The 17100-nt window shown below is 44.0% G+C and overlaps 1 protein-coding gene across 1 annotated transcript in view; it reads left to right on the top strand.

Moving 5' to 3' along the window:
• LOC128692416 (kin of IRRE-like protein 1) overlaps positions 1-17100 on the top strand; it is a 210038-nt gene that overhangs the window by 185510 nt on the left and 7428 nt on the right. The window contains exons 6-7 of the mRNA XM_053781588.2: positions 4723-4871; positions 8528-8652. Coding sequence (XP_053637563.2) covers positions 4723-4871; positions 8528-8640 — 262 coding nt within the window. The 3' untranslated portion in view covers positions 8641-8652. The remainder of the gene's footprint in view (positions 1-4722; positions 4872-8527; positions 8653-17100) is intronic.

Below are 17100 nucleotides of genomic sequence, written 5' to 3'. Positions count from 1 at the left end.
CCGACCCACGTCGAACCAACTCCGTTCCCACACCTGAACGCCCAAGACCATTACCTGATGATTCCTCTTTGCTTCCTTCTCAGTCTACTTCCCTTACGCGCTATGTTTCTACATAGACAATGGATTAAGTTTTTTACTCTTCGACCGACTTTCTCTACTGCCTATCTTTCCTACTACCTATCATGTAGCATCTCACTTTTCCCTACCCCCTTGGGAAGTTATGACGGGTCGTGTCTGTTCTTTCCCACTGCCATGCGCAAAAGCCCAACTCCCCACTGTGCTTCTCGCTCTCTTTTTCTTATCCACTTCCGATCTCATTCTCATGCCATTGCAGTGTACACCGATGGTTCCAAGTCTTCTGACGGTTTCGGATTCGCAGCAGTGTTTCCGGACAGTGTCGTGGGAGGGCATTTATAATCCTTGGCTAGCATTTTTACAGCTGAATTGTATGCCATTCTCAAAAACACTTATCCGTATTGCATCTATGCCTGTGTAACCATTTGTTACACAGGCATAGATGCATAGTGCTTTAGATTCTATAAGAAAATTTGATACACCTCATCCCCTGGTTCTTCGTATCCAGCTTTGATTACACCGTATCTCTAGCATGCACAAAGATATTGTTTTTTGTTGGGTCCCTGGTCATGTTGATGTAGAGGGCAATGAACAGGCAGACACTGCTGTGCGGTCAGCAGTACATGACCTCCCAGTTTCATATGGAGGTGTTCCATTCACAGACTATTTTGCTGTAACTGCTGCCCACCTTCACACCCATTGGCAACAACATTGGTCTGATCTACATAATAAATTACATTCTATTAAACCAAGTATAGTTTTCTGGCCGTCTTCGTGTCATCAGTTCGATGATGGGAGACTACTCTCTCCCGTCTTCGCATCGGTCACATGCGCTGCATGACTCTTGTAGGTTTAGCGCTTTTTTCTTATAATAATAATCCACTAAGAAACACCAGACTTGAAACCAAGTTAATGAGAAATTCTCTTACCTCAGAAGGATCAATATCCTAAAATATTCAAACACACTGTGATTGACGTCAGTCAGAATTTAAATTATAAAGCAGTCAGCGTTGAAAGTTGGATGAAGCATTCAGAAGTTATCGCCTGAAAATAAGTGTTTCAGTTTTGCATTTCTTCTACAAAAAAGACAGCACATGCTAAAAGAACTCCAAACTTTTCTCCAGCTAATATTTACCAGCTAGTATTAAATTTAAGAAGTGTGAACTAGTAATAAAGCACAATATGTTAGGACACAAGTGCAACTAACGTGACAGTAGCAACGGCTCTTTTATTTTGATAAAGCTGAACGATTGCTACAATGTCATAGTTGCACTTGTGTCCTTTTACTTTAAACATTATGCATATTTAACCTAAACCAGTAAAGCCAGACAGTGTTTTGTTTGTGATCAGATGGGACATTCTTCAGTTATTTAACAGAAACTAATTTGATTAATAAAACTGGCATATTAAAACCTGCTCAGCCTGAAATCAAAGCAGAGCTTCCATTGAGGAAAACACAGCAGCACAAACAGTTTAAAGAAAACCAGAAGAGACATTCTCCGGTTATTCCACAAACTTCAGCAAAATGGCCACATAAACGGACAACAGTCAATATTTTTTTTTAGTAATTTCATAAGATAAATCAGTCATTAAAGCCTGATGCTGAACACAATCATTTTATTTTAAATGTGGAATAGTATTAAAAAAGTAAGGAACATATACCTTTTGTCGAATGTGAGACAGTCATATTAGTCTCCAGCAAGAGGAGGATAGCTCCAGTTCCTTGGATCTGGAGGTCATTCAAGAGGAAAACTGAAGTTGATTTAACATGATTTAACGGAAATGAAAATTTCACACCATTTTGCTCTTAAAATTTCATATATGCACCTTCACGTGTGAATTTCGTCTCCAGTATCGTCGATTTAGAAGACATCATTTTTGAACATTTAAAGCTACGCCATTAAGTGTAGGTAAGTTGTACGAGCCATTCCTTGAAAATGGGAACTGGTTTATTAACTTTGATCATGAGGACCTGGAAAGTTCAATTGTTCAAAGAATCTGGCTCTTGTGACCCTGCAAAATAATTGAAATTACGAAGGCAATTAGATGACGCCTTCTCGAGTTAGGAGCAAAATAAATACGAAAAGTTCAAGGAAGGAAAAAACTTCAGACGACCTATTAAAAGTCCCCTTTCTGAATGTCTATTTAAAATCATCCTCTCAATATGACACACCACTCTGAAGATATTCTAATCAGGCGAAACGTTTTGACAGTAAAGATACACAATTATTACACACATATCTTAACCAAATCTCCAGAGGCGAAAAATTTAATATTAAAATAAGGCGTGTTATGGCTAACACACGTAAAGTGTTGCAATACTTTAATGAATAAAATTGGAAAATGATTATTACACGGCCAATAACTATTGAAAATGTTCTCTAAGAAACACCAGTTAGAGGCGTTCTCAAGCTACGCATGAAACTACTTAAACAAAAGATAAAATGTATCTCCTTTCGTGGGATACAATTACCGTCCTATCTATTTAGTGTCATGAGTTTTCTTTTTCATCTCATTATTTAAAGAATACTTTTAGCCTCATTAGTTTAGGTGCAGATTTTTGTCTCCCTCATCCCTCCCACTCTCCATATTTTTAGGGATTGCTTTTATAAATCCCCTGTTACTGAATCAGTTCTCTCTCCCTCTCTCTCTGCCTATCTATTTGTCCATTTATCTCTCTCTCTCTCCCTCCTCCCCTCTTCTCCCTCCCTCTCTCCCTTAAGCTAGTTTGCCTGATCGCGAGACCACATGCTAACATGCACAATCAAAACAACCCACACTTACCACACACACATACATACACACATGGAGTAGGGAGTGAAAGTGGGTGGACCAAGTAGTGACCAGTGAAGAGGTGGGGCCAGGAGGTATGAATCGACCCCTGCATTCACAATTAGCTGAGTACAATTAGGCGAGTGTACACACACATGCACACATTTTCTCATTCACTCCACAAGGAAACTGACTGGGAAAACCTAGAGCCACAAAGGGACCATTAACGTGAAGGGCTAAGATACTTCAGGTAGTAATGGATAACTTGATGAATCAAGAAATTAGGGGCACTACGACACAGAGAGAGAGAGAGAGAGAGAGAGAGAGAGAGAGAGAGAGAGAGAGAGAGAGAGAGAGAGAGAGAGAGAGAGAGAGAGAGAGAGAGAGAGAGAGATGAAGAACCATCATGGCTGGACCTTGTAATCTCTGAGTAGTTCAAACGAAGGGGGATAAACCACGTGCAGGCCCCTCGGTGCTAGCGATCACACGGTCCTGAGTTTCGAATACCTTGTGAAAGTAACCAAGGAGAATAAAGCAGCACGGGAAGGATATGAGAAGCCAAACTTAATAAGAGGAAACTACATAGATGCAGTTGGGGAAGAGAACTAGAGGGAAAAAATATTGAACGAGATGGAGTATGTGGATAATTTTGCCACTTGGACAACATTTGGGAATCTTTATTCTAGAAAGGTTTTGAGGAGAGTAAAATGAACAGAAGGGAGGGAGATAAGTACATAGTAGGCACACTCATGACTGAGGGTCCCAGGGAGGTGATATCAGTGATGTACAACCCTCCACTTAACAGCAAGTGACTAAGACAAGAATATGATGACGAAAACAGAGCATTAGTGGATACATTAATTGAGGGGCCGGAAGAACCCAAAAGAGAAGTGCAAAGCTGCTGATCAAGGGACACTTTAACCACAAGGAGACTGACTTGGGGAACCCAGAGCCACTCTGGGAACCAGAATCGTGCAGGGCTACGATGCTCGAGGTTGTATAAGAGAACTTTATGTACTGACATGTTAGGGGCACAACCAGAGAAAAAGAGAAGAGAGAGAGAAAACATGAATTAATGACCAAAGTAACATGACTGTTTTACTTCTTAGCAATTCTGATACTGGGGATATTGAATATAAAAAGCTCTGTGCTTTTTCATGCTTTATTTTTAAAGTGCTTCTCTAGTATATAATTCTTAAGAGAGCAACAGTCGTGATATTCATGTAAATCAGACTGAATTTTTCCCATAACACCTTTGCATTTTCCTTTCTCATTTTATGAAGACAAAACTCGACTAACATAATCTAGTCACGCCTGAGTAACTTCATATTTGCACTGCGTTTAGCTTGCGTTCCAGCTCCTGATATTTAAAGTTTGTTGGTCTATAAATCCTGTGCTTCTGGACGGTGTTTATTTGACATTTTTGGGATGTTACAAGCAACAGATGCTAGGCCTCTTGATAGTGTTGAGCTCTGGCTAATGGGGCGCTTGAAGGTTTTAATCTCCAGTTCCTGGATTTTTTGGTAGCGTTGATTTATAGTTCCTAAGTCTTTTGAGGGATTGGAACTGCAATTTTTCTGTCTTAAGGGGTCTGAGGTACAGCTACTTTACTTGTACTGTGGCATAATGATGATACTTCTCTAGGCTCGCGCAGCGACCGCAACACATCTAGTAGTTATTATAGTCCCAAGATTATTCCAACTCAGATTGAGTCGAAGACGACTAACCTCTAGGGAAAAGGTAAGTGACTAAGAGAATGTCAATTGATGCAATCGGCTAGTCTCTCTTGAGAAATCGTAGAAAGAGCCCTGTATGATTCGAGAGGGTTTAGCGTTTCTTCAAGAATATATTATTTATCTTGTCTCTTCCTGGCAGAGGCGGCGTCAGTGTGGAGATAGAGAAGACACCCTCAAGGACCACCTCCAAGTTGTTCCTCACACAAGCAGGCAAGATTGACGGTGGAAACTATACGTGCGTCCCGCAGTACGCAGACGCTGCGTCCGTGTTGGTGCATGTGGTGAATGGTGAGTCATGATGCACGTGGTGAGTCCTTGTGAGCGTTAATAGTCTTGCTGAACGGAGTCCCAGTGCCAGTAAATAGTGAGTCCTGGTGAACGTGATGAGCACTAGTGGAGGTCTGGTCACAGACCGGGCCGCGGGGGCGTTGACCCCCGGAACTTTCTCCAGGTAAACATGTGCGATGTCGTACGTAGTGAATCCAGGGGAATTTGGCGAGTCCTGGTGCAGGTAGTGAGTCCTTGTGCACGTTAATAACCCTCATGCACGTATTCCTGTGGCATTCCTGCTCCTCTTTTAGAGAGATTTTCCATTCTTGTTGCTCAGCGTAGGGCCAGGCTTTTCTGTTGACTGCCTGAGTAACCAGGTTGTTACTGGTGGCGAAGAGCTGGGCCATATAGCCAGCACAGTCTCGATGATGCGGTACTTGGCGGAGGTAATGTTCCAGTTTCCTCATGGAGACTTCTACATTTGTTTCTTCAGTATTTCTGATTGCCGATAACAGAGTAGTGAAGGCCAACTGGGTCCACTCGGCCCGGTTCCAGACCGAGCCTCCTTCCCTCAGGGTGGCTAAACTGGTCAACCAAGCAGGCGGTTGGTGCCAACTGCAAGCGGTAATATATATGTTCCATGGCCCGGGTGATCAGGAGGAACTTATGAAGTTCCCTCTTGAAGAAAGCCAGAAGCTTGTTGGGTTGTTGGTCCCTCGTATACTTACTGAATACAAATCGCACTCACTGCAGGTATATTGCATCATTTGCCAAGTCTCTTGAGTTCATATGAAGTGATTTCAGTGTACAGGTTGGGGACCAATCCTTCCAGAATTTTCCAGATGTTGATTATCATATATCATTTACACATAAGTTCCAAAGAGTACATTGCACTGAGTACGTTACAATTTATTCTGCCTTCGTCACACATCCAGTTGAACCTACTTTCTCGACCAGCCAAACTGCCAGTCACTTTAGAGCAGTCTATTTATGGCCCTACTGTTCTGATTTGCTGGTCACTTGAAACACTGTCTAATTGGATAAGACCTTTTTCCAAGCCGAGTTGTGGTGATCTTTCACATCTGGGTGAGTGGCTCTCACTCTGCTCGAATACATTTGTACACAGAGGTTTATCTTAACGTGTAAAACCAACTGTCAGGAAAGAATGATAATGCGATGTGATTCAGGTACCTGTCTATGTCGGATATTTAAACGAGAAAGAAAAGTGGGTCAAGTATATGACAGAACTCTTCACTGTAGCAGCCTCGATTTCCATTACTTTGGAAATCGTGCTTCTTAAGACCCGTTCCAAGATGTTGATAATGTGTGACGTTATTACTATCAGCCTTTGCAACTGTTTAACTGGCTCTTTTGTGGAGTAGTGATACGTCGGTGGTTTTAACGTCTGTGGGGTGACACCTGTGTCCAGGCTGTTTCTAAAATGAATATTTAAAGCCCATAATGATGTTTCTTGAAATTCTTGATGAATATGGAGAGTCATGAATCTGGGAGTGTGTCGAGGGCATAGGCAAAGTAACAGTGGCTTCTTCTGAGGTCATGTGGGTATAGGTCACCTCGGAAATTGGTGGGATATCATCAGCGTTTCCAGTTTCGTTCATGAAAGTTTCGTCTTGGTCTTCAGTGTTTAGAATGAATAACGGTTCACACTGTTGCATCGCAACTTCGTATTTCATTCATTCCCTTATTTTGATCAGCGTATGTGTCTCCTCTAAGGGCTAGAAACTAGATCTGGCATTTTCCCAAGATTTTGCAAATGAGAAAAAGTGTTTGGGATTTCTTCTAATTTCATTTACGACTGTTTACCCTGAGTCTCCTGGGCTCTGAACGACTGATTTAGTTCGAACTCAACCCACCCCATTTCTCTAACCAGTGTTTCTTGTCGCTCTTTAGAATGTTTCCTGTGTTTGCAAAGCTCTGTAATCCGTTGTCTTTTCCTAAAAAGGGAAAGCCTCTCTTTCTCTCGCTTTCTCTCTCTCTCTCTCTCTCTCTCTCTCTCTCTCTCTCTCTCTCTCTCTCTCTCTCTCTCTCTCTCTCTCTCTCTCTCTCTCTCTCTCTCTCTCTCTCTCTTTCATTTGTGTCTGTTCCTCTTTGTCTAGAGCATACTTAACGTGCCACTGAGATCATTTTGGTCAAATTAGTCATTCGTCTTTCCAAAGCATTTCAGTAAAGTCTCGTTCGATTTAGTCCCAATTGATGTTTTTATTGTCGAAGTCGAATCTGATGAATTCTCTTTTATGACTGATCATGTTTAGCTGAGTGAGACCAGCTTGTATGCCGGTCTGACCCCTTGTATGCAAGTCTGACCCCTTGTATGCAAGTCTGACCCCTTGTATGCAGGTCTGACCCCCTAAGTAGGTTGTGGTATAATTTTCTGTTTTTGATGCTAATGCGTCTCAGACAAGGTTCTCATTATTAGTGAATACAAGATCGAGGGTGTTTCCCAGTCAGCTTGGCTCTGCTCTCTACTGGCTTAGGGTGAACTTATTTCAGATGATTAATAAGTCGATTGTGTGAGACTGTTCAAACTTGCTTTCGGTATTCTGTGTAGCCTCCCTTGTTACATTCATTTTTGATATCATAGTTTGTTTTTGTGAGTCTTGGTGCACGTTTTAATTTCTGGTGCACGAGGTGAGTCAAACTGCACATGTTGAGTCTTGGTGAACGTTTTAATTCCTGACGCACGTGATGAATCCAGGTAAAAGTTGTAAGTCCTGTTGCAAATGATGAGCTCTGGTACACATAAGTCCTGGTGCACATGTGACTGTGTATGCATAATACGAATATACTTAATGTATATGAAGCATAAACATCCACTGCATTTTTCGTTTCTGTTCAAACATCACCTTTGCATGTGACAATACCGGGAGTACAACTCCTTTTTAAAGTAGCCACCACATATAAGCTCTTAATTTTGCCTTTAATTAAAATAGCATAATATATTTTTATAATATTCGCTATAAGGAGAGAATTGTTGGGATATTAAAATATATCGCAAAAGCCATATCTATGCAAATACCTCAAAATTTATTAGGCTTTTAATCATATAAAAGGATTAGGTTAAAATTTATTCATTCAATATTCAAACATATTTGGGACTCTGACGTTTCGCCCACAGTGGGTGACAAGATATATAATACAGGTTTATCCTTGCAATAACTGTGTTTAAAATTGTCCCTTTTCGCCACCCTCTGTTTACTTGTGCGATACTATATATAAAATTAGTCTAGCTATAAAGCTAAAATGATAATCTATTTATTGATACAGCTAAGAGTTATAAAAATTTATGCTATGTTGTTTTGTTTCATTCTGGAAATGAATTTTTGAGGTACTGTCAAACACATAGTCGTTTAGAATCTTCTGGTGCATGAGAACCTATGTTCAAAGTTGTCAGGTTCACTTTTTTCCTGCTCTAGGGAGCAAAGTTAGTTCCATTAGTAAAATAAAAGTTCATTCAACACTCGGAACCTAAGAGGCTTCAGAGGAAGGTTCATTTATGGTAATTTATTTATTCTAATTCTAAAGTCAATTTATAAAAAATAATTGTTTTTATTTGGAAAATGTCAAATAATAATAATATAGATTTAACTAGCTAACACCAGACGATATTCCTTCCTGAGATAACTAATGATAATTTTCATGTTTCTCCTGTTTAGGAGAAGAGTCAGCGGCTGTCCAAACCGCAGGCGCTATTGCAGTTACCACTGACCTGCAGGTTCTGTGCTGGTGTCTTCTGATGCTGCTACTACTGTGTCAGAGACCACGGTGACCCTGTGTCGTGGTGAGTGTATTGGAACCGCTGTTGCTGTGTCAGGGGTCTTGGGTACCCTGTGTTTTGAGTGCTTATTTGGACGTGTTCTGCTTCTGCTCCTCTTCAAGGGAGGGGGGCTCCTTGGCGTGGTGAAGAGGCTCTTGGTCTGAGGAATTAGACCTGTCGGTGTCCTTCCTCAGACCAAACCTAATTACCCCCCAATCCCCCGTTCCCTATCCCATCCTCCCCATCCTTCCCTTTTTCCTTCCCTCCTCCTTCTCCCCACCCCTCCCTTTTGCCCTTCCTTTTTGGCCTTTGGGTTTTTTTTTTCCCCACAGGCACGCTAGTTTCTAGGTAGGGGAAAAGGTACCGGGATCCATCCCATTCCATTGAGGTTCTTGGCGGTGGCGTAGTTTGCCGTGGAATCTGGATTGCCTGGGGATGTCCCGATCCCTCTCCGGTATCCCGGAGGGTGGCTTTGGGTGCCTCTCGGGCGACGGGTGTATCTCTGGAAGCCACCTTTCGGATTCCGGGGGTGGTGGCCGAAGGAGGTATACTTTGTGTCGGATTTCCGGCCGCCCTCTCTTTTGTCCACCGAGGTAGCTCGGCAGATGTGAGGTTGCTACCACGGATTGCCGGTTTACTGGCATGATGGGTAGGGTATGGCACGGGTTCCATGCTGCATCTGTGCTACTTGCGGTGCTGAGGTCCTCTTGGGCATGGAGGGAGATTTCTGGCCCTTTCATTCCTCCTAGGAACTATCCCTCCCCGGTCCCCCATTTTATTCTTTTTTTTATTTTTATTTTCTTTTCTTTCTTTTTTTTTCTTAAAAACAAAAAGAAAGAAGTAACCTAACCATGGCAGCCCTAGTCCATGAACCTGCTACCCCCGGGCCCCTTCTTGATACCGCACCCCGTTCTGACCCCGCCTCGTCTTTGGACCACTCTTCGGACACTCCTCATGCCTCTGTACCTCTTGCCGGTGCTGTTTCCTCACCCACTTCAGGTACTGAGGCCTCGACTGACTCCTTCAATTTATCGGACCTTCGCTCTCCTCTGAGTATGCTTCCGGCCTCTCCCTCTATGGTGCGGCAATTTTCGAATCGCCGACCCGTTCCACGTCGGACCAACTCTGGTCCCACGCCTAAACGCCAACGACAATTACCTGCTGATGATACTTCTCCACCTTCTCGTTCTCAGAAAAGATCGACACGTTCTTCACTACCTTTCCACGCTCAGTTTCAGACTGCACAATGGACTAAATTCTTCACTTTACGACCGACTTCCTCTACTGCCTATCTTTCTGACCACAGTATTGGCAAGGCACTCCTACGCCATGTTGGTAAAGATATTTCTTTTCATGCTCTTAAGAGCGGTATGCGCATCATCACCGTACAGAATGCTACCCAGGCTCATGAGCTCTCTCGTCTTTCCCATATCGATACTGTTCCTGTCACTATTGAAAAACATCATTCCCTCAATTCTTGTAGTGGTACCGTCATTCTGCCCCATACCATAGTTCAACAAAATTTCCAGACATGTGGCACTAACATTCTTGAACAGCTGGAACTCCAAGATCTCCCAATCCTCAAGGTAGACACTTACGTTCTTCCTGCCTGCGGGCGGAGACGATACCCTAGCAATGTGGCTCGTTTAACTTTTGACAGCCGTGAACTCCCATCCTCAGTTTATGTAGTAGGACATCGGTTACAAGTTCGAAAGGTGATCCCTACACCGCAACAGTGTAGAAATTGCTGGCAATTTGGCCATCCAGCGAAATATCGCAGATCTATCGCCGAATGCCCAGTCTGTGGTGCCGATGACCATTCTAATACATCTTGCAATCGACCTCCCTCTTGCCTTAATTGTCATGAGGCTCACCCTTCGTACTCTCGCCGTTGTCAAGTCTACTTAAACGAGTGGGAAATCCGTTACCTCAAAGAGGCAGAAGGTCTCCCTTATGCCATGGCAGTTTCTCATCTCTGCCTCCAAGGGAGACTACCTCGTGTTTCTTATTCCCGTGTTTCAAAACGTCCCCCCCACTTCCGGTATCCCATCTTCTGCACCCACCTCTGTGGTTACCTCTCCCATAGTCACTCTTTGTGAAGGCTTACTCAGCTCTGTAATAACTTCAGACAGTATTACCAAAGCTGGCTCCTCCTCATGAAAATTAATGAATAGAAAAAGAAATAATAACAGACAAACATAAACACTTTATTATACAGAAAATATAAAATATAAAACACTTAAATATGAAATATTAATCCTACATTAAAGAAAATGAAAAATGAAAAATATAAATAACTGAATTCAACGCTAATATATATAGGGGTGTCTGGTGTTGGTGACACTGTTGTTGAAATCTTATGTGGGGGGAGGGGTCGCAGGTGTTGGTGACCACCACCGGCTAGTTCTTCACAGTATAGCCGTGAGTATTATATCCCGATGACAGGAAAGCAGGTTCTTTACCGCTGCAATGATGTGGGGTTACGTCCTGCAATTTCATACAGGTGCACAGGTAATTAAATCCAAAATGGGGACGTCTCAGGACGTTAGTCCATCTCCATCAGTTCTTCTCGTTGATTGACAGGTGACCCTCTCTGTCATCCAAGCTGGAAAGATAGACAGGTTACCCACTGCTTAAATAATCACTCTCCATGATAAGTACAATACTCAAAAGACGTGGTGATTATTGCAACAGTCAACTTAGAGCATGGCTGAAAAGACTAAGTTTATTATTGGTCAAAAGTGAAGCTTTCAACCAATAAATCCACTAGAATACAAGGCAGGCATGTACTTACAGTAGTGTTGGGAGCTGTGAGTCGAGTGATTTACTGTTTGACCAGAGCCCCACACGTCACCTTTCGGGGGGGGGGGGAAGAGGGAGGGGAAGGGATAGCGGGAGCTAGACTGACCCTACGTTAACAAGCAGCCAGCAAACAAACTATCACTTTAGGGGTGGGGAAAAAGGCGGGAATAGCAGGAGCTGGACTACCCTACCTTAACAAGTAGCCGGCAATGAAACTATTGTTACTATATACTCCCTCGCTACTCCTATCTACTGAACTTTTCCCTCACACTCCTGTATCTAATTCTTTTGCTGTCCTCGGCTCAGACGTCCGTACTTCAACGCCTCAGTCTGATCTCGCTTCTTCGTGTTCTCTCTCACAAGCCTCAGTAGCGACGAGATCTCGTATGACACCTCCTCCCAATCGTCTTTCTACTTCTCAAAAGTCAAAAAAAAGGTCCGTTAACACCTACCCATCTTCCGCCTCCTCATTTTACCTTCCCTGTCTCTGTACCTGGCTCTCCCCCTCTCACTGGCTCTGTTACAAGTGTAGAGGTTCACCCTCCTCCTCGTACTGTACCTTCCTTCCCTGTTCCCTCCCAAGTTTCTTCCTCTTCTGCCACCTCCCAGGTTTCTGCCTCTTCTGTCCCCTTCCCCACTTCTCCAGTTCCCTCCACCCTTTCGCCCCCCCCTACCTTGGTAGAGTCCAATACAGTTCCAATCTTTACTCATCCTCCCCCTACCATTTCCAATATTATCTCCCATACGACGTCTCTGAATTCTGAAACACTTGAAGCAATCTCTGAATATATTGCAGAGACCAAACCATCAATGGACACTGATCCACCCTCCGCTCCTTCTCTCTCCTCTGCTCCATCTGCGCAACTCCTTTCTTCTCAGCGCACCATTCCTTCACTGCTTGAACGTTTTCCACTGCCTCTGCATGTGGACTTTTCTAACCCCTCTAGGTCGTAGGAACCCTTACCTGCGGATTTCATGTATCTTTATCATTGCCAATCATGGCCTATTTACAGTGGAATATACACGGCCTCAGGGGTAATCGGGGTGAGCTTCAGATGTTACTCTCCCAGTTTTCCCCTGTTGGTGTTTGCTTACAGGAACCAAAATTACACTCTGCTGTTATCTCTCCCATCTCAGGCTATAATTTATTGTATTCTTCAGATCCTTTTCCTGATGGGACCTTTAATGAAAGTGCCCTTGTTCTACGCACTGATATTCCGTACCATCAGCTATTTGTTCATACTTGGCTGCATTACACAGCAGCTCGTATCCACTTACATAGGTGGTATACGCTCTGTTCTTTATATCTCTCTCCTTCTCGGGCATTATCTATTCCGGATTTTGCCTTCCTTGTTTCGTCATTACCGCCACCGATTCTGTTACTTGGTGATTTTAATGCCCACCATTTCCTCTGGGGGGGGGGGGTCTCACTGTGAGTCCCGTGGCATTCAGTTAGCGGCTTTTCTTGCCACCCACCCTCTCCATGTTTTAAATACAGGTACTCACACCCATTTTGATCCTCGGACTCACACTCTCTCTTGCATCGATCTCTCAGTCTGCTCTTCCTCCGCCGCATTAGACTTCACTTGGTGTGTTCTCCCGGACTTACATGACAGCGATCATTTCCCAATCATTCTTACTTCCCCTTCATATTCACCACCTCTTCGTATCCCACGCTGGCAATTTGATCAGGCAAATTAGAACCTTTACTCACACCTAACTGTTTTTAGAGAGGTTCCTTCTTCGTCCTCCATCGATGAGCTTTTACACCTCTTCTCGTCCTCCGTTTTAACCGCAGCTTCTCATTCTATACCCCAAACTTCGGGCAGGCATTCTCAGAAATGCGTGCCTTGGTGGTCTCCTGCTTGTGCTCGTGCAGTACGTTTGAAACGCGCTGCATGGGGCAGGTACCGGTACAATAGAACCACAGAGACTTCTTGATTTTAAGCAGAAGCGTGCGATCGCTCGCCGTGTCATCCGTGACGCTAAACGCACTTGTTGGCGAGATTATATCTCCACCATCACCTCTGCTTCCTCTATGAGTGCAGTCTGGAAAAAAGTACGAAAACTGAGTGGTAAATATTCTCCTGACCCGGCTCCTGTTCTGCGGGTTGCCGGTGTTGATATAGCAAACCCACTAGATGTTGCCAATGAAATTGGCAATCATCTGGTCCGTATTTCTCAGGGACTCCATCTATGCCCCTCATTTCTTTCCTCAAAGTCTGCCAGAGAGTTAGCACCCTTGGACTTTTCTTCTCTCAGAGAAGAACAGTATAATGTGCCTTTTACACTTCAAGAACTGGAGACAACACTCAGCTTGCCGATCATCGGCAGCTGGGCCCGACGACATTCATATTCGTATGCTACAACATTTACATCAGTCAGCCCTTGCAGTCCTATTACGCCTTTGCAATCTTATTTGGTCACAAGGAGTTCTTCCACAGCTGTGGAAATCCGCCATTGTTCTCCCTTTCCGCAAACCAAGCACTACGGGACATGAAACCTCCCACTATAGTCCCATTGCTCTTACTAGTGCAGTTTGCAAAGTGATGGAACGCCTAGTAAATAGACGTTTAGTGTGGTATTTAGAGACACACGACAGTCTCTCCACTCGTCAATATGGCTTTCGTAAGGGACGTTCTACCATAGACCCCTTACTACGCTTGGATACGTATGTTCGTAATGCCTTTGCGAATAACCACTCAGTTATTGCCATATTTTTTGACCTTGAGAAGGCATATGACACAACTTGGAGATATAATATTTTAGCCCAAGCCCACTCCTTAGACCTTCGAGGCAATCTACCATCCTTCCTTAAGAACTTTTTAACTGACAGGCATTTCCGTGTTCGGGTTAATAATGTGCTCTCCCCGGACTTTATCCAAGCTGAAGGTGTCCCCCAGGGATGTGTTTTGAGCACAACACTTTTTCTCCTTGCTATTAATGATTTGGCCTCTAGTCTTCCATCAAATATTTGGTCATCACTCTATGTTGATGACTTCGCTATTGCCTGTGCAGGCGCTGACTGTCACCTCATTACAGTTTCTCTCCAGCATGCAGTCGACCGTGTTTCCAATTGGGCCACCACACGTGGGTTTAAATTTTCCAGCACTAAAACCCACCAAATTACTTTCACTAGACGCTCTGTCATCTCCGATCATCCTTTGTACCTCTATGGCTCCTGTATCCCTGAAAGTGATCCAGTCAAGTTTCTGGGCCTCCTCTTTGATCGTAGGTTATCCTGGAAACCTCACATTACCTCTCTGAAGGCAACTTGTCACAGCCGGCTGAACCTTCTTAAAACCCTTGCTCATCTTTCATGGGGAGCTGATCGTCGAACCCTCCTTCGCCTACATTCCACCCTTATTTTATCGAAACTTGATTATGGTGACCAGATCTATTCAGCGGCTTCTCCTACTACTCTCTCTCACCTTAACCCCATTCATCACCAAGGATTACGTTTATGCCTTGGTGCTTTTCGCTCTTCCCCTGTCGAGAGCCTCTATGCAGAAGCGAACGTTCCACCCTTATCCGATCGCCGTGATGCCCATTGTCTTCGCTACTATGTACGTTCTCATGATCTCTGCAATCCTTCCATTTATAGAATGGTCACTGATATTAGTAGACATTCTTTATTTGTTCGCCGCCCCTGTTTACTCCGTCCCTTCTCTCTTCGCCTTCATTCGCTCTTGTCTTCTCTTCAATTACCACCTTTCTATGTTCATGTAGCATCTCACTTTTCCCTACCCCCCTGGGAAGTTCCAGCTGTTCGAGTCTGTTCTCTCTCTCTCCCTTGCTCGTAAGCCCAACTGTCTACGGTCGCTTCCCGCTCTCTTTTTCTTGACCACTTTCACTCTCATTCTCATGCCATTGCTGTGTACACAGATGGCTCTAAGTCTTCTGACGGCGTAGGATTCGCAGCAGTGTTTCCGGACAGCGTCGTACGAGGGCATTTACTATCTTCGGCTAGTATGTTTACTGCTGAATTGTATGCCATCCTTGCAGCACTTATCCGTATTGCATCTATGCCTGTGTCATCATTTGTGGTTGTCTCAGACTCCCTTAGTGCTTTACAGGCTATACAGAAATTTGATACACCTCACCCCTTAGTCCTCTGTATCCAACTTTGGCTACGCCGCATCTTTACCAAGCATAAAGATATTGTTTTTTGTTGGGTCCCTGGTCATGTTGACGTACAGGGCAATGAACAGGCAGACACTGCTGCGCGGTCAGCAGTATATGACCTACCAGTTTCTTATAGAGGTATTCTATTTACGGACTATTTTGCTGCAATATCTTCCCACCTTCACACCCGTTGGCAACACCGTTGGTCTACTATGCTCGGCAACAAACTTCAATCTATTAAACCAAGTATAGGTTACTGGTTGTCTTCTTATCACCAGTGTCGAGGTTGGGAGACTACTCTCTCCCGTCTTCGCATTGGCCATACTCGTCTTACTCATGGATATCTCATGGAGAGGCGCCCTGCTCCTCTCTGTGAGAATTGCCAAGCTCCATTATCAGTCAGCCACATTCTGTTGGACTACCCACTTTATCAACGAGCACGCAGAATTTACCTCCGTCGTCGTCTTCGCTCCGCTGCTCTCTCTTTACCTTCCCTTCTCGCTGATGGACCCACCTTTCATCCGGACTCTCTCATTGACTTTTTGACAACAACTGACTTCACAAATTCTGATACCTTCAGCCCTTTCTACTTCAATCTCTTGCTACCCTCTACCCCTGTACTATCCCCTGCTCCGCTGTTTTCTCTAACCTACTGATCATCCCTCCTCCCTTCTGCCATCCAATACCCTCGCTTCCTTCCCTACCCTGCAGCGCTGTATAGCCCTTGTGGCTTAGAGCTTCTTTTTGATTATAATAATAATCTGCTTCTGCTTTTAATAATATGAGATGATCCGTTTACAAGTCTTCTCACCTGACCTTAATGGAGCCCTCTGTCACTTGGAAGATATACAGAGGTAATTCTAGCCTGCTACCGAATAGCATAGGTATGTTGGTAGTTCTTGCTTGACGTCAGGTTAGGAGATACGGAGGTAGTTAAAGTTTGGCATCCGTCTAGGAAAGGTATGTGGGAGATTAAAGCATGGCTTCCACCTAGGAGAAATGGGGAGGCAGTTCCGATTTAGAGATCGCCTTGGAGAGGCGATTTTGATTGCCCTAGAGAAGTACTAAGATCGTTCAAGCTTTGTGGCCTCCCGAGAGAGGTACGAGAAAACTTCATGCTTGATGCTCGCCAGTGAGACGAACCAGGGGTAATTCCAATTTGGTGATTGCCTAGGAGAGGTACGAATCAAAGTCAGCCTATTGACCGTCTGACAGGTGGGGGAGTAGTTGTGAAGCAGTGATTGCCTAGGAGAGATGTGGGACTAGTTACTAACAGGTGATTGTCTAGGAGAGATGTGGGACTAATTACTAACAGGTGATCGCCTAGGAGATGTACGGTAGTAATTACAAACAAGTAGTCGCCTAGGAGAGGTGTAGGAGTAGTTACAAACAGGTGATCGCTTAGGTGAGGTATGGGAGTAATTAAAAACAGGTGATCGCCTAGGAGAGGTATGGTTGTAGCTTTTCCGTATTAATCTACTAGGACATATACATGGATAGTTCAACTAGCTGATCACCTTGGAGACGTGATTGCTTAAGAAAAGC

This window comes from Cherax quadricarinatus, chromosome 53 (assembly GCF_038502225.1).
Source record: "Cherax quadricarinatus isolate ZL_2023a chromosome 53, ASM3850222v1, whole genome shotgun sequence".
Taxonomy (NCBI): domain Eukaryota; kingdom Metazoa; phylum Arthropoda; class Malacostraca; order Decapoda; family Parastacidae; genus Cherax; species Cherax quadricarinatus.
The sequence above is the reverse complement of the archived record's forward strand: the minus strand, read 5'-3'. Positions and strand labels throughout refer to the sequence as shown.